Source organism: Varroa destructor, unplaced genomic scaffold (assembly GCF_002443255.2).
Source record: "Varroa destructor unplaced genomic scaffold, Vdes_3.0 BEIS01000001.1, whole genome shotgun sequence".
In the NCBI taxonomy this organism is placed as follows: domain Eukaryota; kingdom Metazoa; phylum Arthropoda; class Arachnida; order Mesostigmata; family Varroidae; genus Varroa; species Varroa destructor.
Window position 1 is genome coordinate 1,780,478 of NW_019211454.1, and position 25,018 is coordinate 1,805,495.

General features: G+C 42.5%; 1 protein-coding gene across 4 annotated transcripts in view; it reads right to left on the bottom strand.

Annotated features, from left to right (window-relative positions):
- Positions 1-25,018, bottom strand: part of LOC111243236 (uncharacterized) — a 41,532-nt gene that overhangs the window by 14,807 nt on the left and 1,707 nt on the right. For 2 of the 4 annotated variants that reach the window (XM_086991364.1, XM_086991372.1), the window contains exons 2-7: positions 23,149-23,254; positions 18,804-18,906; positions 17,880-17,990; positions 16,854-17,097; positions 15,239-15,289; positions 4,802-4,973 (exon numbers count right to left, since the gene is read on the bottom strand). In XM_086991364.1, coding sequence (XP_086847490.1) covers positions 4,802-4,973; positions 15,239-15,289; positions 16,854-17,037 — 407 coding nt within the window. In that variant the 5' untranslated portion in view covers positions 17,038-17,097; positions 17,880-17,990; positions 18,804-18,906; positions 23,149-23,254. Of the gene's footprint in view, positions 1-97; positions 2,205-4,801; positions 4,974-15,238; positions 15,290-16,853; positions 17,098-17,879; positions 17,991-18,803; positions 18,907-23,148; positions 23,255-25,018 lie in introns of those variants that run through there. The other 2 variants (XM_022788452.2, XM_086991380.1) reach the window with 2 other exon arrangements.

Genomic DNA, 25,018 nt, shown 5'->3' on the forward strand with positions numbered 1-25,018 from the left:
GGAATACTAAGCAGGAATTTTCTTTCAAAGAAGAGGTAGGACATGATAAAAAAGTGTATCACAAAAGCTGTAATGTTTAATATAAAAAAAGTTTGGATTGAAGTACTATAATTTTTATTGTCTTTAATAAGCATCCTTGATGTGCAAAAGAAAACTATATAATTTATATTATAGCTTTCTTGGAATTGTGTAGATAGCGCCGTATTAGTTATATAAGTAAACAGACGCACAGTATAGCAAATATGCAGTACCAGTTTTTTAGGGTTAGTTGGCCACCGGCAAACTGTTTAGTGATTTCGGCGATACACCAAAAGACTGAGAACATTTATGGTACAAGGGTTTCAGAGAACCGATAGTACTCTACGACATAACCTTCTATGTTTCACATATCAAGCTTCATTTCTGTTTGTGCCTCTTCTTGGGGGCAGCTACCTATAATAAGCTGTACTAAGAATGTTATTTTGAAAAATGGCTTTTGAGGCCATGTGTATGGATCCACTTTATTTATATGAGATCATGTATCGAACACTGCTGAAGATTCCTTCCCATTTCTGGCGTACTTTTTTCCAGTTGTTTGCTAAGGAGCAGCACCACCTGGTGTCACGGGCTCTACAAGCAGCGACTGGCAGATGCGATACCGATATTTGCGTCGCGGCTGTGTGCCCGAGTGTCTGCTTGTAATCGTCTTTTGCCCGTTTTTCTTTCTCTTGGTCTGCTCTAACTGTACGATTACGTACAAACTTGTTGTATGTGTATCCATTTTCACGTAGACGAGCCCGCGCTTTTGCCCGAAAAAATTTGCTTCTAGAGGTGCTGACTGGCTGACTGACACAAATAGAGCCACGAAGCTGCAGAAAAAAATAGGAGAAAGAGAGGGCCAGAGGTGAGCATAGAAGACAAACGTGGGTGCGTGAGTGACGCCGGCTTGACTGACTGGCTGCGTCAAAGTAGTGTCGCCTGCTCCGTTCTTGCGCCGTCTGTTTTGTGAACCCGAATCGTCTTCAATCAGAGAGACGTCAGGCGGTCGGCTGCTACCTTCATCAGGCTTCCAGCCTACTACTTGTTATTGCTTGGCATGGGATTGCCAGCAAATGCAACCGCTTTATTCTTTGACGCAATGCGGCTGAACGGACGAGCAAAAGCGTATAACATTGACCTCACTCTGCCTCCTGGAATGGCAACGGCGCTGCTCGAACGAAGTCACTCGACTTACTCTGTTTGCCTCAGCATGAGTTCGAAGCAACTAGGTGCTACGGGAGGAAAGTGTTGGCACAAATGCTCTATCTCGATGGAAGACAAAATATGTTGAAGACAGGCTAGGAACAGAGTATCGCACATAGCGCCTTTGGTGATTCCTACATAATTCCTTGGATGCTTTCCGCTTTGCCTCCTGGTAACGGAGGATCTTCGACAAGACTGGCGTCGGTAACGCTACCACCTGACCCAACGATCCAGCCAGTTAGTCAGCCATCTAGAGGCAGATGGAGAAGCGATAAAGACGGAAAAACGATGTCATTGTCGTTCCTGCTTCTTTCTTCTTCCTCTATTGTTTGCTTGTACCGTTTCCTTTCTGTGTTAGGCTTAATTCTGCCGCGTCGCCGTGGACCTAGTACAATATAGCCACGATCCAATTGCCTCATTGGGATCTCCGCCACTTCGACTCTCTCATTTTACAGCATTGTCTTTTTTTCGTGTTTCTATTGTTGCGACCGGAACACACAGCCTGGCCCATCGAAATAGGAAAACTTTAACCACTACATTATGAAGCACGTAGGTAGTTCTGTCCGTCACATATGTGGCACTAGTTTGGTGTCAACTGTGCAGATTACGGCAGAAAACTCTTGGCTGTACAGCCAAACTGTATTGCCAGCATGGCCTAGCTACCACGCACACGATCAAAAGAACAACCATATGCTTGCCTCGTTCGATAACTTGGCTTAACAAGCAATAAGGCGGACCAGTCTAGGGCGACAGCAGCTATAACCAGTGGCTGGAGGACCCGTTTGATGTACCGAGTCGTTCCGTTGTAAACACTTAAATGTGTACTTCCTTCTTAGCCGTTCTTGCTCACTGTAGGGAATTGCAGTAGAATGGGGACCGGGGAAAAGGTACAGCCAGGTAGCCATCAGTTGGTAAGAAGTAGAACTTTTGGCGACTGCCATGTGACAGTGTCCACGTTGTGCTAGCATGAACGTTAGGTTTCTCTGAAATGGTCAAAGGTTATCGACAATTCTTACCTGTCCAACACCATCGTTATAGGTATACAGCTAACTAGGTGTCTAAATGGATATATACTGCGTATCCATTGCTATTATCACTCTGGTCTCCCATCTTCATTCTCAAGATACCTTATAACACACTGAGCGCAAACGTAAAAAGACACGAGTGCAGAGATATACAGGCACTTCTAAACATAGAAGGTCATTGTGGAGTCTATTGAGATTAGTGTGAAGCTCAAGTGGCGGGCTCATCGATGCAGCGGTTCAGTTTCTGGTTTGTTAAATGGTGTCCTTTGCAGTTATCCACCGAAACAGATCCGTACGACGAACAACAGTGTGCCATATAGGGATGCTGTTATGTACCACGACTGCATGTGAACAGTGACATCAAACACTCGTCTGAGACCCATCGGGGTCACAGGGGATTGTGGATGAATCAAGAGGAAGCCAGGGTAAGCAAAGCACCCGCTATACAAACATTAAGAGAATTTTGGGCAAGACTGTGATAGAGGAGAGCTTGAGCACTGAGCCTCTAAAAGCAACGGTCGATGTAGTAAGTATTTCCATCAATGGCAAGGGGCAAACACTGCTCCCGTATTCCACATGAGGCCCCGTTGAAAGCAAGGAAGCTGGTCCAGCATTTGATACAGGTTCATGGAGGGGTCTGCCTTATAAGAGGCGGCCGGAGGGAAACCACAGATAACATGCTAACAATAGCCTTGCTTATTCATTAGCTTTTATCTTGTCTCTATTTTGTCTGTGACAACTTTGTAACAGTACAGAAGCAGGCGTTAATAATGAAGAATAACGTTTCGCAGAGACAAAGACGGCAAAGCGGCAACACCAGCTGTTGCTGCGTTATGTTACGTGTCAGTCTTTTTTAGTCGTTGGTCACCTATTACACATTACATTGGCTCAGACGTATCGACGCAAACATTTGACTATCGATAACTCAACTGCTTCACGGTTCTCATTGACTATAGATGAGTATACGTATACATTGTCCCAATTGTATTTGAGGCTTGAGTTAATTCTGATAGGAAACAGAGTGCCGATGTCGTTCTTTCAGCCTCTGGCGGTAATGATTATGATTCAGTTTATCGTATATAGGAGGATGCATAACTATGAAGATTCTTTGAATTTTTATACATAATTATTAGCATTTTAAGCATGACCGGCTCAAAGTTCATTGCGCTCATAGAAAGCAAACAAAACAGTTTCGGCAACAACCTTATCAATCGAATTGATTTGTATACCGCCTTAAGAAGTACCTTCTCGTATATATGCTCATTGTTCTTGCTTTTACCTTATGAACTTGGCGGTTATACCATATGCTGGCCTAAGCCCTCCAAAACATGCTTGAAGCGACCAGAGATGCATGTCCAAAATATCCATATTCTCTCACAAAGTCTATGGCGCCCCCAAGCCCACCAAAAGCCCACAAAAAAGTGATCGAATGCAATTAGAAACTGGATCGCGTGATTTGCTACGGTTTTAAGTTCATCATGGACTACCTTTTGTAAGTTCATCTTTCATTCGAAACACTGGGTGTTTTGCTCATACAAAATAAAATCACATATTGGAATGCACGCACGCACGCACGCACGCAGTGCAGTTAGGATGTGTTTTCAGAAACACTTGCTTACCACTTTTTATTATTTCACCATATTGTCCACTTTTCGAAGAAATTCCAACTGTACCATAACGATCATATTGTACTCAACCGAGCAGTCAGCGTGGCGTGCTTAATCTGACAGTAGAACAGCGGCTGTTAAACTCATTTTCTTTGTAATTTATGTATAAATATGGGAGGAATATAAGAGTCGACAATTCAAGTTTCAGGTTTTTGTGGTGCTATTTGCGCTATTGGGCTGCCATCGTTAGTAAATAAACCCCACGATTGGCGACGCTATAAAAAGGGGCACGTCGATCCAAGGAAGCCAACAAGTAAGAGCATCCAATCGTTTGGCAGCCCGAATGCTGTTAATACATAACGAGATCTATGAGAACGAATAGGAACGCGATCCTACAAGAAAGGAAGGATCGTTGGGTTGTGCCCTGAATGGGCGTAAGTAGTTCACTTGGATGCCACACCGATCCATGGGGGAATTGCATGTTGCTTTTAGCTTTGCATGAGGTGACCATGTCTCTTGTAGACGTATGGGCCCTTAGCGTGCGAGCTTCTTTTCAGCTGAAAAGCGAGGGGCGAAAGTTAAAGCCCTCACCGCTTCTATCGTCTAGCCCTATCTGGATCGTGTAACCTAGCGCATCTAGGAGATACGACTACGACGACGACGACGACGAGGGCGACAAGCAAGACAACGAAATCGTGGCCCCTGCATTTGGCCAAACTGACTCTGCCCTCATGGGTGTAGTGGAGTTCTGGGGGCGCCGGCAGTGAACATACATCGATGTGGTTGCACAGATGGGGCTTACGCCGAACAGGACGGCTTGTAGTTCAAACGGTAACGGTCTTATATCTTCTTGCTAATAGCAACAGAAGCAGCGGCGGCCGTCGAGCGCGCTTGTTGTAACTATGTTGAAGATAGGGCAGAAAGAATATAAAAGAAGCAGTCGTTCACCTCACGCTTTCTCCGTTGCTGCTGCTGCTACTGTGCGCCAGTCCAGGATTCAACCGGACACGGTGGAGTCGAAGCTCCCGGATGTCCTTTGGCCGGAGAGGGGTGCATGAAGATGAGGTTAATTTCATTGCCGCTGCAACCGCCACTGCAGCGACAAAGCCCGTCGAGAAGCCTGGATGAAAGACCGGGAAAAGGAATGAGAGGCCTATAAGAGCATGTCGAAACGATAAACTGAGTTAGTGGGAGGGGGTGTGGGTGCTCGGTCAAGCAGACTGGGTAGCTGAAGAAATTCATGGTAAAGGGACTTCGTCTTTTTCGTCTCCGCATTCGGCTGTGCTAAACCTCTGCGCGTCAGGCCGACATGTACACATAGAGCGGGACCGAAATCCCGCCAAGAGGAAAATCAAGAGAGCGAACCGTTAAGAGTCGACAATGGGAACCAAGTTGAAAGAGGGGGGAATGCACGTGCAACGTCTCAGATAAAATATGGCAAAAAATAAGTGGAAGTGGCAATATGAAGTGAAACTATTGTCGATGATAGGCATGCATATTTTACCTCCTCTTTGCAAGCTGCCTTTGTCCCGTGCTCATTCGAGGAGAGGACTTAGCCAAGCCGGCAGGCCTAGCAATACAAGCAAATAAAGCGGGTTTATTTAAAGACTGTAACGTGTTTCATACGGAGGAATCCTTCTGCTGCCTAATTAGGCCCATATGAAAAGTATTTGGCTTCAAAAAGATGCAGTTAATTACGTGTATCCTAGCCGTTTACCTTAATTGACAAATATGGTGTGCATAGTGAAAAGCAATTAGATTAAAGAGAAAAATGTGATTTTTATCTACCGAAACGGCAGCTCAATAGTAAGACTATGACATTCAAACAACAGACATATTAAGAACAGCACGTATACCGTTTATACATGCCTTGTATCACTTGTAGTCCTTAACGACGACCCGCAATCTCTAGCACAGACCGGGTTTTCCAAGCAAAATATTTGCTCTGTGTTGTAGCTTTGCACTAACGAAAACGCAACTGTTTTTAACCATTTTATCTCTGACAAACGATATGCTGACTGATGCTTTGTTGCAACAAAGTAAACAATATTCAAAGTAGCCAAAAACAGGTGGTCGGCTAGACCAGTAATTTAAATTCAAACATGGGGTAAGCAAAACTCTGATATAAACAGTTTGTCCTGCCTTTTTGAAATTAAGATTAGGGTCTCTAGACTAACCCACAAAAAATTAAATTATCTATTTATATAAGTATCAATTCTGATCTTTATCATGGCTATTCGTCGTCGTTAAGCTGTTGTCTAGTGAGCTTACTGCTTAGTAAAATGTATTACACTTATCGGTCATCCATATAACTGGTTCGGATAGCGTGCATGTCTTTGCAAAACAGCTAGCATTTTTTTTTTTTGTTTCAATCCAAATGGCTGGAGCTTGTTCGTCATGGCAAAACAAAACAATATTCAAAAAGGCAAAACAGGCACCTCCAAGGGGCACGTTTAGGTGACTCTATTAAAAACGTTTGGTATTATACTTTTTGTGTCGCACGATATATCAGCTACGTCGGAAAATACGTGCACGAGCAGTTGAAGCTTTGTCGTGACTAGCAACCGTTGCTAAAACTGGACGAGTTTGATGTTTCGGCATCGCAACGTATCACTACCATGATACCGCCAACGCGAAAACGAACGCATACTTACGATGAGTTAAATATCACATATTCCATACTCACTGGAAGCGGGTGAACAGAAACATAAAAAATAGTTTTTTTTTTATGTTTACAGGGTTGCGCTACAGATCCATACTGATATCAATGTCAATCATTCATCTTTCTCATCACAGCCACAATGTTTAGCTGGGTCAGCCATGAAATTACTCGTAATACACTTCGCACCATCGTTAAGTAAAACTTCAGCCAGATGAAGCAACGATGATTGAGGTATTTTATTGACAATACCTTTTAACACTTTTTGTTTTCGAATGTCAAACACCATAATGCTACGTGTATTTGATACTTCATCGAAATTATAGGCTTGATTCACTGGAACTCTTTGCTCGAAGTTAGTCTAACAGGAATTACGAAAACGAACTTAACCCCAAATTGGACTTCCTGGTTAGAGCGGACCGTGGCCCGTGCCAACGTCAGGTGACGTAATCGGAAGTTATGTATTGGAAATAGTTGATTTCGGTACTTAGTGATTCAGATAATTTAATAGCAATTTTATATAGGACAGTTACTGACACCCATTTGAACTTCTATGGAAGTTACAGCTTATACGAGAAAGCGTCGTTTTATAACAACGAAATTGAATTCTTCTATTGAAGTAATTGTTGAAGGCTAATTTTATGAAGAATTCTATAGTTGTCGACTGGCCGAACAGGACAACTAATTTTATTGGCTGCATAACTTAAAATCATGGCCTTTCAAGCCATGAGACCTGATTCCCGATGTTCATATTAGAAGAGCCGATTTTTTTATCGTTCTTAGTTTGTATCAGAACTACTTCGTTAAAAAGTTTACAGAACTCGATAATTCTTCTGAGATTGTGAAAGTCAACACCAGTTTGAAGATTATTGTTGTTTCTAATTTGGACCTACAACCATACAAGATTATGGCTGGATAAGCATACTTTCTAGATTGGGGGGTAACGCCCATCATGCAATTACATACCAGATCATCAACAAATTACGTTCGCAAAACGTTCATTACAAAAGTCTAATATTAGATCAAACTGGGTTCGGACCCGCGAAAAAAAATTTTTTTTTGAGCATGGTGTGGTTTTGCTTATTAATAGTACTATTACTTATTAATAATACTACTACGCGGTATTGGTTATTCCATATAGTCCATAGTATTGGTCAGCTGAAGAGCTGGCAGTCAGGGCTATATGTAAGAGAGGTGTAGCTTTTAGTAAAAAATAATAGTAATGAATCTATTTGAAAAATACTTTAGGCAGGTTTTTCTTGCGTTCATACTCGAGACCGCTAAATCTTCTTTGCCGTTGGCGCAACACCCTGTGCGTATTTTTCGTAGCTGCAGATTTCGACAATTACTTCAATAGAAGTAACTACCATGTGATTAAAATTAATAGACGGCGCAAGATATATTAATTGCATTTCATACTGCATGTTTCCACTGGGAAATATCCGGCACATCTGCGAGCTGCGACGGTGCCTCGAAAGGGTAGTAAGTAAGTAAGTAAGGCTTTACGACGTGCCATTTTCACATAGCTTCAACAAGCTTCCCTCGTGCCCAGTTTCGGTTCAGCTCTTAAACTGGCCACAACTACGGAGTACTAGCAGAGTGGGCTCGAGAGCAGCGGAAGCAACGGTAGATTGATAACAATCGCTGACAAAAATGCCCACATCAGTATCGCCCGCCATATGACATGGTTGGTTCGTACAACCATTACACCGTTCGCTATTTTGTATATTGACGTTAGTGAGAGAGCGGTTTTGGGCAATCTTTCATCAGCTAAATTGCCGTAAAGACCATGCTAGTCAATGCCTAGACGGTATTTAGCGGTGGGCCATCAAGATCGAAGAGTCCAGCACCTGCAGATTGTGTTGAATGTATTATAAGACAATTTCCATCTCTGTCCCGGTTTGCTAAGCCGTTGCTAAAAAAAATACAGTCTAGCAACGCGTTGCTCCGTTACATAAGCATTGCACATAACCATAATCAAGCCAGTGATACATATAGTCTATGTAAGTCTGCCCTGTGCCCACATTAAAACACAGCAACGGAGCCCCTAACTTATCGCACGGTGTAGAAGATCTATTCATAGAAATCATGTAATACTATTTCCTTGACAGTCGCGCGGTCAAAGGAAAACAGCGTCATTGGGCTATCCAGACGTAAGTATGCACGCGACATTACCCTTTGAAGCGTGACAAGACGTCGGCTACATGGTACACGTATCAGCAGCAGCAGCAGATGAAATCTTCTGCACCGTAAGCGAGATGGGGGTTCGGTATTCTTCGGAATCCCCTCGGGATTGTGGCTCATCAAGACTGGCTAATTTCGTGTTATTACGCTAGTGAGCAGAGCATTGACGGCCTAAATAACTAATTACGCCGGTCCATCTTTGACAATTGTAGAGAGCTTATATCACTGCAGGTCTCTAACTGTACTATTTATCAGTTTGAAACAGGTGTTATGAGTTTCTGCATAACTCGACTAAAGTCAGAGAAGACATCGATTCTAATAATTTGTAAACTTTTTCTGGCCTTAGTATTATTTTACTACACCTACGCGCCTGAAACATATGCAAATTGGTTTGCACCTGAGCTATGAGCCGGAGACTAAAGTAATAATAACGATCCTGAACTGCCCTCTTTGGCCAGTAACTTTCTGGGAATATCACCAGTGAAAACTTCTATCAGAGGTCCGATAAATGAACTAGGTCGGTCTACAATTTCACCAAACTATATCTGTGAATAGAATAAACGATCTACTCTTTGTTAGAGTATAGGATATTATTGTTTACAATTTTTAATTTGTTGTTTTTAGAGGGAATTCAGAACAAAGCCGTTAAATAAAAAATCGAACAAACACTTTATGTTTCTAAAGTGATAATAATAACGTTATTATATGTATTTTTTGTAATTGTATCTTCTAACTTTCTTTTGTCGTTTTGTTGTAGATTATAGGCGTGTATGTGCCTATACGTGGTAGGTCTCGAATCGAAGCTTTCATGAAGTAGCACGAGACATCCAAACTATCGTAACGTTTCAGGAACAATCTAATACCATGTCAATAACTCCGCCCAGTAACGCCATAGCGTTTAAATGTAACAACTACTACTACTACTACTACTACTATAGGAAGATCTGCTGCGTTCATTCAAAAGGATTTTATTGAATAGTGTCAGAATGCTAGGTAGTATGCATAGAAATGGTACCTGTGACACAGGTAGTTCCGTTCTTCATTGCAATAATCTTTTCCTATGATGTGAAATGAAGACTCTTCAACTGTTAACAGACCCTTTTAAACTGCCAAAGTACCTTTGTCCGAAAGCCGCAGTCTGTCTATGCTATTTAAATCTCTAACTTTCTACACAATCGTTTTGATATTACCTTTGTTTGTTTTTTTTTTGGGTTGTATTTACGGGGTAATGGCGAGCCTGCTCTCAAATATTTCGATGGTTGCGCCCTATGTTGCGATAATTCGTTTTAAGAACTGATATGTTTCTTTACCGAGGCTCTCGACCTATATTTTTCGCTCGTATCTCACAACGACTACTCGGGTAAGCCAAATTCGACTCCATAGGTTATGTAGGCGCTCGCGCAAGGCTTCGTTCGAATCGAAGTACAGTAATTGAGGTAATTTTTTTTGAGGTATTGAAGCAAATGTTGCGTAACGTATTAGTTGACGTTTGCGAACCGGGCGTACACGGCATAATAGGCCATGATTACCCGTTTAATTACTGCAGCGGTACTGCTCCCCGAACTCGAACTAGAAGAACATTCTTTTTCACTTCAAATATACTGATAATAAGGTTGAGGATAGACAAACTTCCAACTCAATCGCCTTTAACGCGATGAATATGCTAATGCAATTACAATCTTGCGCTAGCGAAGGGCAGACAAGACAAGCGAATTGGGGGGCTTTAAGGGAGAGCATCTGGCCCCCATGCGCCATTGTGGTTCCTACTGCGATTGTGCCTCTACTCGGCGCCCAACCACTTCAGTTCTCTCAGCAGAAAACCGAAAGCGAATATTCAGCCAACAGCCTCACCGAGCGACTAACCGATAACTTCACGTATTCTTTGTCACTATATGCTGTAATATAAAGGGATCAAATCTTGTAGAAAAGTAAAAGAAATTTGTTGAACTAGCTTGAAAATGATGACCAGCCAGTGATGACCAGTAGATGATCGTTCGTTCGTTCGCTAGGCTTGTCCATTGGTTGTTTAACTTGTCGGTAAGTTGAGCATACGGGACGTATCATACTGCTCTATACGTACGGTACGCTGTAGAATCCACCCTTAATAAGCGATAGAACGTTTCGGCTGACCTCGGCCAGTCAGCTAACGCTAGTTAGTTGACACCGAGCATTGATTGGCACCCATCTGACAAACAGGCAATCAGTAAACCATTCTGGACACTGGAGGATACCTAATTGTATTTTTTTTTGTTGTTCTCATTGACTCGTTCCTCTACTCAGTGCGTGATGTCTTCTAGCTTAAGCGGGTTTAGTGAAGCAAGACTGGACGATTTTAATTAGCAACATAAAGAGTACCGATATAACTAATACACATGATTATACATATCAATAGACGATACGTAAAGTAGCAATACGACATGTATCAAACATGTTAGCAACGAACAGGCGCTTCTGCTCCACTCTAAAACCATGTGCCGCTTATTCCCAGCCATCATTATCAAGTTGTCGGCTGGTTATGTTGCATATAAGCCAGTATCAAATGTTTCTTTTTTGTTAAAAAAAAAAAAAAAAAAAAAGAACATATACCAAGATTTCGTTTGCATAGATTGACATTCGCTCATGCTCAGCCTTATAGCTAGGCTACGAGAGAACTATCGAGAGGCTACTAATTGTTCGCGGTATCCGTTGAGAACGGTGCTTAGGCTATAACGAGACATCTCTCATAGCAGCAATTCCCGCTGTAATGGCGGCCGATCCGGCATAGCAGGCAAGTGTTCGGTCGGACCATTAACAAAGGGGTTTGCCTGATAGGCAGAACAGGCAGGCAAAGAGTCGTACACTTCTGCTCAATATGGCGCAAATACACGCACACCCACACACAATGTTAAATTTTTGATCGAAGACGGATGACGTGAGTTCGGCCCGAAACATAACTAGAAGTCAACACTACCGACCAGGAAACTGCGAGCCCCAAGATTTGGGTGGTAGTAGTAATGGCGAGCTTTCCTAGGTGCCCTCTACGATAGCGCTTTCGGTGCTCGAGCTTTACGTCAGCATCAAGTGAACGAATCGTCGGTTCAGGTTTTCATTCCTCATTCTATGGCATCGTTATTCCATGGTTATCTAGCTCAGCTAGGTATACAAATTGAACTAATAGTATTTCGGACTAGACTCCTGCGAATGGCCGCGATACAGAACGAGAGGCGGTTGGCTACTATCGGTCAGCACTACCCGTTTCCCCCGCCTACACATCAACGCAACAATTCATCACACTGAGGCATTTTGCCACGAAGCACCCCTACCCGACACTGTGGTCCACAGCTCAATGCGCATGTATAGTCGATATCTGGCGATGGGGGGGGGGGGGGGCGAACCCCAAACAAAATTTATCGACGCACTATGTGGTAAGCTAAAACGGGTCATTGCCTCTTCTAGACCTGGTTATCGTCTGAATAATATCAGCTTCGCGTTTCTTGCTCTTAAAAATTTCGTATGTTACTCTTTACAAGTTTAAGAGTGAACAACGTTGAGGTTGAGGCAGATTCATACGTGGTTGCGTTTTCGAAATTTTCACGTAGAAGTGATCGATCACGAAGGTGAAAACCAGCTAGCGTTCAAAGCATATGGTAAAATCTGCACAATGTGAACTTCACAGAATAAATCATCACTGACAATACGTAGTAATGTTTAACAACTTATTAGTATCGTGAAATTGGGTATAATGAAGGTAACTCGTGTGTAGAGGATTAAATCTAGTAGAAAAATTAGTTAGAGCACATCATCGATGCGTACATTAGCTGATGAGAGTTTCGTCTATTTATTCAAGGCACTATAACGCGACAGACCGCTTAAAACTCCCTTTCTCTATAGAAATACTCCGTTGACGCGTCGCTGCGCACCCCCGCTTAGTCAAAAAATACAGAAATCGATCCCTTAAAAACAGTCGGACAAGCATCCTAATATATCATGCAGCCATAATGATAATGAACGATTCTGATGGGCATTCTAAAAAAATAACTATGTCACTGCTGGTTTTAACGGTATCAGGGTATAAAGATCCTAGTCCAGCTAAGGATTCCAAGTTTTACATCTGACACTTAAGCCACCAGACGGCTGTATATATATACAGTTAATATATAAACTATTAGCAATAATGGAAGCCTTTGTTTTAAATCATCATAAGCTAAACTGATTTTCCGGTGGACTCACACGTACTGATCCACATGTATATATATATAATATAACACACATAATGTAACCATGTGTATATATCTCTAGAGGGTCTGCTAAGATCGAGATTCTACTTTTAGAATGCTTTATAGTTGACGATCGGTGCAAATATGGACTCAGCGTGGCTTTTCCTAACCGTGGGTAAATTTCCCGATTCCACCTTGTCTGCCATAATGCGAAATACGAAATGGCTGAGCTTTTTTTTTGCTTCCATTTATACGTTTACATGGATATCTTTGACTCGTAAGTGCACGCTATGTGAAGTTGTCCTGGTGGAACGTGTAGACTATGGACAGCTTTTACGGGAAACGTCCATCGTTCATACATACCGTGGCCTGAAGAACCGCAGTTCTTCAACTATTTTCACGTCAGACTAAGCTGTCAACACCGTCATTCACTAAGTTTGAGCATGAAAACATTGTCTTAGCCCATTACCTTGATTATTTTTAGTTAATTGCGAAAAATTCAATATTTAAGTACACGTTAGTAATAATCATTATTGTTATTGAATTACACCGTTGATTGATACCTTCCCCGTTTCATCTACGTGAAGGAGCCGGCGCATCGCTGGGCTTTCTCCCTTCCAACTGACAGGCACTCGACAGTCTCAGGCTTACCTCCGCGCCGTTGCTACTGGTCGACACAAACCATGTTGTTCTCAAAGGAAGCTTGTCCATGCAGTGCTATTGAGGATGAACTCGAGCATCATGAACGGCACCATACCGGGCAATCTAGATGGTTTGGTGCAGGACCAACGTGATGCGATTAACGATGCGTCAGGCCACCGCCTCAAACAAACGGTTTTCGAACCAATTTTGAGGCCCGTGGGCTGTGAAAGCAACTTCCATAACAGGAACTGGCTAGAAAACAAACCTTTGATGTGAGACGTGACTGTGTCACGTGCACGCTCTTCACGACGGCACAGGCTAGCATTTGAGAAAGTGCGTGACACCATCTCTATATAAATGAGCAGCACTAAATAGCAACTGTAAGGACTACTTATGCAGGTGTATATGTGTACGCCCTTGACCTGGACCCATCTGCAATTCAAGACAAGTACGTACTTAAAAAAGCATCTTGGTTGAGCGAAACGTTCAAGGTTGAAGCGGTGGTTCGCTTGACGGTTTTATTTCAACTTGAAACGTTTCGTTGAAACTCAGCACGATAGGGGTGAAATGATGCTGATAGTCAGCAGGAATCATAAAAAGAAGTTTCGTGCCAAAAAGGGCTAGCCAATTGACATAATGCTCCACGACAGCACCAGATCTAAAACTTGAAACAAACAACTTGAACATTTATAACATTAACCGATAATGGTCTCAATAAAGGTGGATTTCCGTGAATAATCGCAAGTTTTTTTCCACGACTATATGACCAAAAAAAATCGAGTACCAGGGCTGATTAAGGATAACTAACCTTCATTTATTATGTGTCAACACACAGTGTTATTAATTGCCTAGTCAATTAATAAAATCTGATATTTCAGCCTTCTAAAATCAAATGCTTTGGCCATTTCGAAGAACATTCGTCAAATATTTTCAAAGAAAAATGAGCAAAACGCGTAACATACAAAATACTAAAAAAGCACTGGTAAGACGTGCTTCTTTTGTCCTTCTAATAGTAACTGCAATTACGCGCACCTAATGTGTTTGAGAAAAGTGCCGCGACTCGTTGATGTGGCTCTGGTTAACGTACATGACAGGCATTCTAAACCATGCTGTCATTAGGCTAAGCCACTATCAGGCTCGTTAGTGGTTATTAGGACACTGTTCCATCAGTTTTTAATAAACGAACATGACGTTGCACCTTGGAGTAATGATTTCTTGGGCGATACAACAATAGTGTGTCATAAGTAATGCTCTAAGACAACTTTTTATTTCTAATAACCGTCGTGCTAAAATTGCGACTGTTAGATCGGTCGCAAAGTAATTCCGTTCGTCAACGCGCTTGAAGAGCTACCTGAGCAGCGACATCATCTACTAAAGTACTTCATATAGCTTTGCGTTGCTTTTTGCTAAGCTTTGGGTCGTTGACGAATACCTCGGCTAACGGAAGCCACATCACTACTAATAAACCAATTTTCGGCTTTCTTTAATTTCAAAATGCTTATCCTCGAAACCATGTTACATGAATCTAAACGGCTCTAAACTGACAGAACAAGGCCTGAGCTGTAGCCGGGCGTAACAGAATTTACGTTCGAAGTTTGTCACAATTTTCCAAGTCTCTAAGACCACGTAGAGTCTAGTGTTGTCACACATTAAGATCTTTCCGTGCGGTTCACTGCTTTTCCACTTCTAACCCGTGCGACTTACCTATGTCAAGGGTCATCCGGCGTTTGGCTGGTCTTTCTGTTCCTGAGTCACCTGTAAAACATTCTTCTTTCATTAAATTCCGACGAATTCAGTGGTTGAGCGATTGCTTGTTTTTAGGTTTACTGCATGACAATGGAGTGTTAAAGAAGAAAGTGATAAAAAAAAATCAGAAAATACATTTTCCCATAAAGACCTGAATACAAATTGACCCGATTGCAGTCGAACCCATATGTCCCAGATTGACTCCCACCACGACACCGACAGTACCCTTAAACGCGCTATCGGCATTGGCAAGCTTTAACCATTGAAAACGACTTATCGTTAACACTAACCCTTAGGAGTATCAGATAGGTTATCAATTATATTGATTTGGTGCAGTAAACATGTTTTTACGTCCATAGTTTTTCACCCTCCGAATACTTTGCCCACCCTGTTTCCTGTTCTGCTTTTGCTCCTGTTGACAAATCGTTGCATTTTGCGAAAGCAGTGGTGGCGTATTTTCTGTTTTTCCCCATTAGTACCACGGACGATTTCGCCTTTTCCTTGCGTGACTCACATCACAAGCATTATACGTCGTAAAGAAGTGCACATTTGGGCATTCTCTGCATTGTTTGCAACGTCCATCCAGCGTTGCTACACGTTATTTATACACTCTTATGATTATACACGCACTTCATCGCTGACTCAGTAAAAGCGGCTCTGAACCCTAGTGCCATTATTCTCGTATTGGGCCGGTAACCCACAACCAACTTTCCTCCTGTGGTCCTACCGACTAAAAATCTAGAGGTTACGTATCCACCGTGTACGGATCCCCTCATCAGGCACCATGTTGTCTGTTTTGCCTTGGCCTTTCTATGATCGGCTCCATCGTTATCACCACCACCACCACTGTCACCATTCTAGAACCAATGGTGGATAGGTTCGCGGATAAGGTGTTACTCAGCTGTTCTGTATAAGATCAAACCACCACCTGACTGCGAGGGCTTATTACCCCGCATCTGAACAATATACATACGTAGTAATGCGTATGATCATGACCATACTAGATGGCTGTCTGACAAGTCGCTCTGCATTAGGTAACCGGAATGTTAATCAGAGAAAGCGGCAGTGGAGGATTCACGTGATAACGTGCAAGAAGACTTAAGTGCAGCATAAAACGAATTTATTCATTGTGTTAGTATGCTGGCAATAGCTTAGCAAATTTCTGGTCGTTGGGTTATTAATCGTTTCAAAGCCCTCCGCAGATCTCTGGGAAATATTCAATTAATCAGTGACAGTATAAGGTAGTATGAGTACCCTAGTAAATAATATGGGCTTTATAAAGAAGACTAAGGTTTAGTGAGAGCTAACTCTTTATCAAACTGTTTCTCTGACTAGTAAAGGTGTTCTGAAATTTCGTTTTTGGTTAGAGTATGTCCGATACAAAAAAGAACTATTTTTTTGTTACATCTAGTTGCTTCAAGCAAGACACTTGTCAAGCGAAGAGTGTGGTTACGTTGAAGAATTCAAGGTTATGGTCAGTATAAGCGTGTGGTATATAAGATCTCCAGAGCGCCATAAATTCTATCAATGTCTGGCTGTAGCAAAGTTCTATGTATGGAATAAAAAAACGTACCCAGATCCTCCAATACGTGCCGTGAGCTAACTCGGTTAGCGCAATACGAACGATCAGTTTTCGAGTCGCAGTACATGCTCCCAAACGCAGATTTAGTGTATGATTTTCGCAGAAGAGACCATCCAGAAGTATCGTAGAACAACAAACCACTCTTGCCCATGAAGGCCGAAGACCCCCACACCATCTCACCCTAAATAAGCTGAACGTAGCGTGAGCTCGATTTTGAGTCGATTCCGTAGAGAATCTTGACTCAGAGATCGAGGAAGAGAACGAGGCAAAAGTAAAGGAGTAACATTGAAAAAATAGCCAAAAAAACACACACTCAAACACTGTTGAGCTAAGCTTGATTTTTCAAATGACTACGGTTGTGCGGAATATGGTTTACTAGTCTCGAAGAGAAGCATTGTTTTAGAAATGTTTTTTTTTTCAGTGAAGAAATGCCTTTATGATTATTTGTTAATTACTGCCACACTTTCCAAAAGACAGATCTCCGAGGGTTTCTGTTTTAAATTGTGTGGCTGATCTGATATGTAGGAGAAGCAGGGAAAACCTAAGATCAGTTCGGAACGCTAACTCCCAATACTCCCATTGCCCCCAAAATAACTGGGGCTGACTTTAATTATTATTATTACTATTTTATTATTGGCCGTATCGGAATTAGTTCACGTATCATAGTGTAACAAAAGCAGATATTAACGTTAATCGTTACCTTTCTAAACGGAAACGTATGCTAAATAACGGATGTCTATGTTATTTTTATCGTACGCAATTTATTAGTTTAGGATTTAGATATATATATATATATATATGTATATATATATATATATATATATATATATATATATATATATATGTATAGAGTTTGGGTATAAGTTTCCGGCTAGAAATTCAATGTACTATAAAAAAATTAGCTTGTCAACGTTTTCGATAGTGCGAGGACCTATTCTTCAGCGATATCTGCTCTATATACGAATTCTGTTGTTTATAGAGATCTAAATGTAACTAGTGGCTAAGTTCGCATACAACCTTTGAATTGCAAGGAATAGACGTTACTTTTGAAGCGTTCTAGAAACTGTGATAGGGATTTGCTCTCGTCCTCATGCACCCTGCCTCTTGTTCACCGTCTTTTTTCTCAGACTGAAAGAAGCGAAATACGCGAAGACATCAAAGGTCGATCAGTATTTTTTTAAAACATTACCAAGTTCGTGTATAATATTTCGTCAACTTCAGTTGTATTGCGCGTTTCGTGAATTACATACAGTTGCAACTACGGCTCAAGGTAAGGCGTCTTCAAGTTATTTATTTGGGGAAGTTATGTATAGGTGAGCGTCTCGGAAACAGCACGTTTGACGCAGTGGTGAGCTAACATTATCCTTTATTACTACCATTGCTTTGTTGTAAATCATTGCTTGTGGATCGGTATATTGAAATGCAACGAGCAGCTATAGTCGACACAGCATCAAGATGAGACCGTTCAAGCACTACGTTATCTAGTGTTCTAGGTCGAGCCCCGATTATATTATCGATCCACTCTTATCAATATTTACCTGTTATTCGACTACTTTACCTTCCATAGATTAAAGCGTCAACATGATATCGATGCTGCTGATGGCTCGTTCCAATTGCCTATTCCCACAGTATATCTCAACGGTTCGATGGCTTCTTTCGAGTAGATAGGCTCGGGTGAAACTAGGGTTCTAACTCTAATTAACTTGTGTACCTCGGGAGTCCTTTACTATTATATTCATTTAACGACAGTCTTACTCTCTCATTTGACTTCATTTAGATAAATCTAATGAGATTAAGCCAACCAGTTGGCAATTATTCAGCTGGCTGTTTACTATCTTACCTTCTCTCCTTTAGCCCTAAATGTAGTTTTAGCCCAGCGCTGGCTGTGAAATGTCAGCTTTTCGAATGATAATCAAAATCGGATTTTGGTTACGTACTTACCCCGTTGGTGAGAGTTCTCCACTTGCCAGGTCTGAGTAAAGTACGTCTCGCTTTAAGGTTATGACTACCAAACGTCATCATCCCGAGGTGGCACTGAAGGGATCTGACAATGTACAGCAATGAGATCATATTTAATGCGTACGGGTGCTATTATTTTTCAGGAACACTCAAATGGAATATTTGTACAGTGAGAACGTAACGTTCAATGTATGGGTGCGCAATGGTCCTAGTCCAATAGAGACTAAGCTCTGGAAATCGCAAAACAATAGCCTCTTGAGGGCTGATTATTCCATATTCAAAGTATTTAATTTAAAGCAAATGAAGGCGCTGACAGGGAGATCACCCGGTTACGTGACGAATAGTTTTACAGACGGGCACAAGCTAAACTGTAGTTACATGAATTACGTCAATTCATGTTTCTTTCAAATGTATCCCCTAGAAAAACTCTGTGCTCATTTTAAAGCATTAATAATGACACGCTGCTCCCATCTGGAAGTACGTGTCACAGCAGCCTGGCGGAGGATGTATTTGGCTTCAACATGGTTGGCTTCTAGTAGCAGAAATGTTCGCTAGCCATGAACGCTAGTCCCGGCAAAAAGTCGCGCAGATTCTTATCTCTCGCGAGTATGGCCGAACGTGACACAGTAAGTGAACGTCACTTGGTAAGCCATCTGTCAGCTTTAGCAGGTGGCTTCCAAAGAGGGGGCATGAACCAAAAGATGCGACAGTGTGGGCTAGCGTTTCATGTTGATTGTTACTACGGGTATAAGCTCTTGCACCTCGTGTACTCACGGAACCAACTTCATTGGATGCTGCTGTCTGGGTAAGTGCTGAACGTTATGCCTTAGTCCATTGGCCTTTCAACCCCAATTCTCTCCGCCATGGGCCGTTTCCATCTCGACAGCTTGCTCGCATTTTACTCAGTCCGGAACTGATTTATACCAGGTGGATACGACACGATCTTTGCTGGTCGTCTAGTCGACATCGCATACTCAAAACAAGCATTGGATAGCACTATACTGCGACATGCATAGATGATCTAAGCATATTTACATATACATAGATATAGATGTGTGTATAGGGCGAACCGCGCGTGTGTCTACTGTTCTTCGAGGCAGATTCCTGGTTGATAGGATTTAGATTTATATGTCGATATCTATTTTTTGCAAATGCACTCCCAATTAAAGAATGATAGTTCTACTTAAGGTACGACAGATAGTACATACCACCTAGCGCCTAAATAAAGAAAATACGGTTCACATTATTAGGACCAAGCTTGGGAGCGTATGCATTCAATCGATGACAGGTGCAAATGCAGACTTTTGAAGTTTGATTTGCGTTATTTAAAAATATACCGAGTTCAGGTTTTGAGGACTATGTGGTTAAAGGCCGCGGTTAGAAAGTAAGCCCAACGCTTATGTATGTTGTACTATGGATTCATGAAAAAGTTGGTTGCGCCACTTAGCACTAATAAATGTATCTTTCTTCGAATTGTCTTCTTGGTTGCCGCTTATGCTTTGTATTCCTTCAAATAGGTTGGTATCCAGGATGGTAAGTGGGGTCCTTTCGGCTTCAACAGAGTTTAGTTGCATCAAACACACACCGTGATTTTCGTGTCCTATTGCTGGGTAACAGACAGCCAATGGGGGTCACGTAATGCCACAGCGCGATGGGTCGTCGTCGTATGCCTTTTCTAACATAATGATATCGTGTGTACTGACGGTGGCTGTAGTGTACGGACGGCATCTCGTGCGTATAGCTCGTTCGCTGGCTAGATCGGGTACTGAGCCCAGTAAGCTATATATGCAGCTTTATGTGATTTGGCTCGACAGAACTGATGAAACGCTACCAAGGGTTGCCATAGATTGGTTATCGGGGCGAGGGGTGGTATGACGATATGTTCTATACGTGGTATAGAGAATCCGTGGTGAATCTGACAGTCATAGATATATGTATGTATCGCAAAGAAACCCGGCGCGGCGTCAAAAGTATTGCCGCAGGCGGGCGAAAAGTAAATCGTACGCGTAGTCTGGACAGATTCAAATATGGGTAAAGATGGAAGGGATTTGCACGTGCACAATCTTTGCTGATATATAGCGGCAACCTTCAACGGCAGCATCGAATTCCGGCTGCCATCGCCGCTGCTAGCAGTGGGGTGCATGCGGCCTTAGCTCTCGCGCTTCCGACGTGGACATCATATATCCACATCATATGAAATTGTGCGGACCATTATAAGGCCTGCGACTAGTAGAAACTGTAGTAGAAACAGCAATCTAAGGCGCGGCTATTCGAGTTGCAATTTAGCTAGATGCTGCTCCCCATCGTTGTCGCCGCGTTTCTGAAGACGTCTCAAAACGTTAAAAAAGTGTATGCGAAACCTACAATAACGTGTTGTTCTGTGCCGTTTCTGGTCGTTGTGCTGTACGACGTATCGAGGTACATGTACACAAGGTATTATATATGTGTAAGGTGTTTGACGTCGTGTAGCATTATTGCCGAAAATGAATTCACCCGGTAAACGAATGGGTTGGCTGGCGCAATGCACCGTCAATGCGAAATATCCGTTAATGTTGATTTAATGCTATCTACACTCACAGTTTACTACGGCGTTTGCAATGATTTCTGAGTCAATAGGAGGAGCGAGCTGCGTCGGGACACAGGTCGCTCTGAGCCGCAAGCTGCAACCTGCAAGGCAAGCCATATGGCGGTACAGCGAAACGATGGACTATGTGTATTTAGTAAATCAGCGCATGTATCTGAATGACGTATATTCAGAATAAGACCGCCAAGAATTGGAAACTCGTCGCTTTGTCGACCGGTGCACCTCAGGAGCACACTTATAGTCCAAGTTCACTGCGGCCATACGTGCCTGCAATCAGTTATATTGAAGTTACACATCAAGACTGCTGGAAAGCATGTGATAGAGGCTAGGGTTGGATAGAACAGCGACTTCCAAACCTCAATTGTCCAGATGGCTTCACTCTCAAACGCGACATCGTAGCAACTAGAAACGGCAGCTTGGTCTCGGTGGATTGTCTGCAATCGTCTTCGCCGCAGAAGTTGTTGTCTTCACTGATTCCACTGACACGTCAGGAGCCAAGGGACCGCTGTCCTCTTGGCTTTCCCTGCTTTTGCCCTGCAATGATTTGCTTAGTCCCTGCGCGCTCGTTCATGCGGATTGCGGATAGCGTAGCGTCGGGCAGACATGGGGGAGCGATAGGGCCTAAGTAAATAGGAGGAGGAGACGAATAAGGAAATCTTCAAAAGGCAGATAGAGACAATAGCGCGGTCCGGCGAAGTGACAGGATACCAACCTCTAAAGCCTCCGGCTGGCCCTGACGTACTCTCTACGAAGCTACTGGCGTTTGCTCTCTGCTTAGCTTCAGTTGTTAGTCCCCGAAAACAACATTGAGAAGTAGTCAAACGGTATACAACAGTACAGACAACGATGGTAGCCGTGGTACGGTGGCAGATGCGGACTGAACTAAACTCCTGGCTGGTGGCGCCACCTTCTACGGAAATCATTGTTACCTAATCGAGACGTAGATAATTGGTGGTAGGAATAATTGTTGCTTAGCCCGTACCTCCGGTCTGTGTATCCTGCGGAAGCTTTTGGAGAATTTGTATAAATGGTTACAGCCCTAAAAATCATGAGCGCCACTTTAGATTGTTTAGCACCTATAGGTCGGCCTTGCCTCTTTCTCTTTTCTTCTGCTTTTCCCACGAGAATTCCCCGGACCAGCGTCTGTGCACATGCTTTATGATGGCCCTAAATCCGGGAACAAAAACCTCACTTAGGTTTGGAAGTAGGATAGAGACGGAACTGATTTGTGTTTGATCACTGTGATAAAATCCGCATGTTTTGCTGTTCAAGCGTTTGTTTCCGTTGGTAAGGCTACGCCACAGTTCATAAAAAACCCGGAACGGAGCCTTGATTAATCGACAGGCTGCTGCTGCTGCTGCATATGTCACTATTGGCGAAGCAGTGACATAAAGCGGGACGATGCAGGTCGTCGCCCAACCTGCCTTTCCGTACTGCTGTCGAAGTCCCACTTGTCGCAGCAGTCGACGTCTGCTTTCAACTTTGTCCATTGGTAGCAGCTGCATTTGGCATGGTAACATCGTATACCCCTTGGCCTTCCCTTTGACTGTCTGCGTTAAAACTTCTCCGCTACTTCTAAAGCCAGTATCAACAGGAACTTTATGGCTGCTACACTTATTGACGCAACAGGCGTCTGCGAGAATAGCGCCACCCATTCTACGTTGTGATCTATCAGTGGCCATGCATTGCCTTGATCGGCACTTAATGAACTATGCCCTCCCGTGCATATGGGTAGTATTTTACCTGTACAGCCCAATCCGTCGTCTTCATCGGTGCGTCTCTTGGAGCTCTTCTAATCTCTCGTTGCAAGCTCTCTTCCTTCCTTCCTTTCAACCAGTTACCGTTATCCCTGTAAAAATGTACAGATCTTGCCTAAGCAATATTGTATCAAACGCTTTAATAGTTTATTACGCTTGGTGATTTACATTAAATTCTCGTTCTATTCGCTTTTTTTAATCGTATCTCGTTTGATACGCGAGTAATCCTTCAATCTCGAGCATAAATAACTTGTTATTAAACTAACTGCAGCATTACATTCAAAGGCACAATGGCATAAGGGTAAAGTGATACAGAAAATTAGAATATATCGACCAATGTTTTGTCGAATGTGCAACACAATAGAGCATCTTAGAGGGAATCGTTTGCAGTGCAAAGAGCTTTAACATCTAAAAAACGTTATCTGTTATACCTTATTAGAAAGTACAATAACGTGTTTTTTTTTTTTACATAACACTAAAACCACGGGAATCCCAGTGCCCGAATCGCAGATAGCATACGGTACAGTATCGACACAAATACTAGCCTTTTTAAACTCAAGATCGAACAAATTTGTGAAACAAGTTTTGATTGAAAAGTTTTAAACAAATCTTCTAGCTCATATTCATAAACATTAAACATAAAGGTTAATATGACAATACACCGAAATACACAGGTTTGTTGTTATAGATTCTTCGGTCCATTCTCCGTCCACAAACTCGTTATGAAACAGTGACAAAGCAGTATACTCTTACTCAAGCAACTCGCATATTATAAATTAATGGAAGATTTATATGTGGAACATCCTGGCAACATTAGGCGTATGATCTGCCGCACTCAGATTCTGTTTCCAGAAAATATCTGACGACATGTTGAAAATAAACGTAAACAATAACGAATGGCAGATGTTACGTTGGGATTAGGGGAGGAGGAGCCGCCAACCCAATCGGAAATTGAATGACTGCATTACATACGACCAAGTTAGCTAAGAACAATCTTTTTCGCAATTCGATGAGTTTGGTCGCTCTTGAAATTCTAAGCAAAGGTCAGCGAGAGCTCAAGCAAATTGAAACGACGCATTTTTGAAACTGTTCAAAGCGCTATCAGATGAAGAGCCCAATCCCAGAACGAACTAAAAATATTGCGTTTCAGTTTTGCACCCAATACCCGCACGCACATGCCTTGCTATCTGTCCTTTCTAGCCTTTTTCTTCTAACAGGCGCCGAGCTAACATCTTTCCGTTCGTCAGGTGCATACATGACGATCTCAATCTTACCAGTTGCAAGCAAGCTACCGATCTTCAAATAAAAAGCTTCCCCACTATTGTTTTTGTCTTATTGGCGACAATGGATTTCCCCAGTCCTGACAGCGTGCAGCTTAAAGGACACCAGTTCACTGATTTCCTTAACTTCTTTTTTAGAATATTCGAGGGTTGACTGAGCTACGCACAATAATAGTGAGCCGAGAGGTCTTTCACTAAAGCAGGCACATTTTTCGCATCACTCGCTAAACTTTCAAGCTATTGCAAGTAAAAGACTGGCCGACTTGAAGATAACTCTTTCATGCTGCTTCTGGCTGTTTGCCCCATGGGAAACAAACTGGTCGGTAATGCAAGCAGTTTCGCCCTATGAACTCAACCACCTGAATACAGGAAGGGGTACGAGGATACGAAGCGTCAACAGGGTGCGGCTGAAAGTAAAAACTTCTTAAGAAATGCTAGCGTGTGGTTGCGCTCCGGTAGAGCGCCCTCCTCGACAAAGGTCATCCAGATACTGCAATAAGGCCGTGTACTTGCATATTATACACAAGGTGAAGCGAAAGTCCATTGACAATTAGAGAATCATTTGTACTATATATA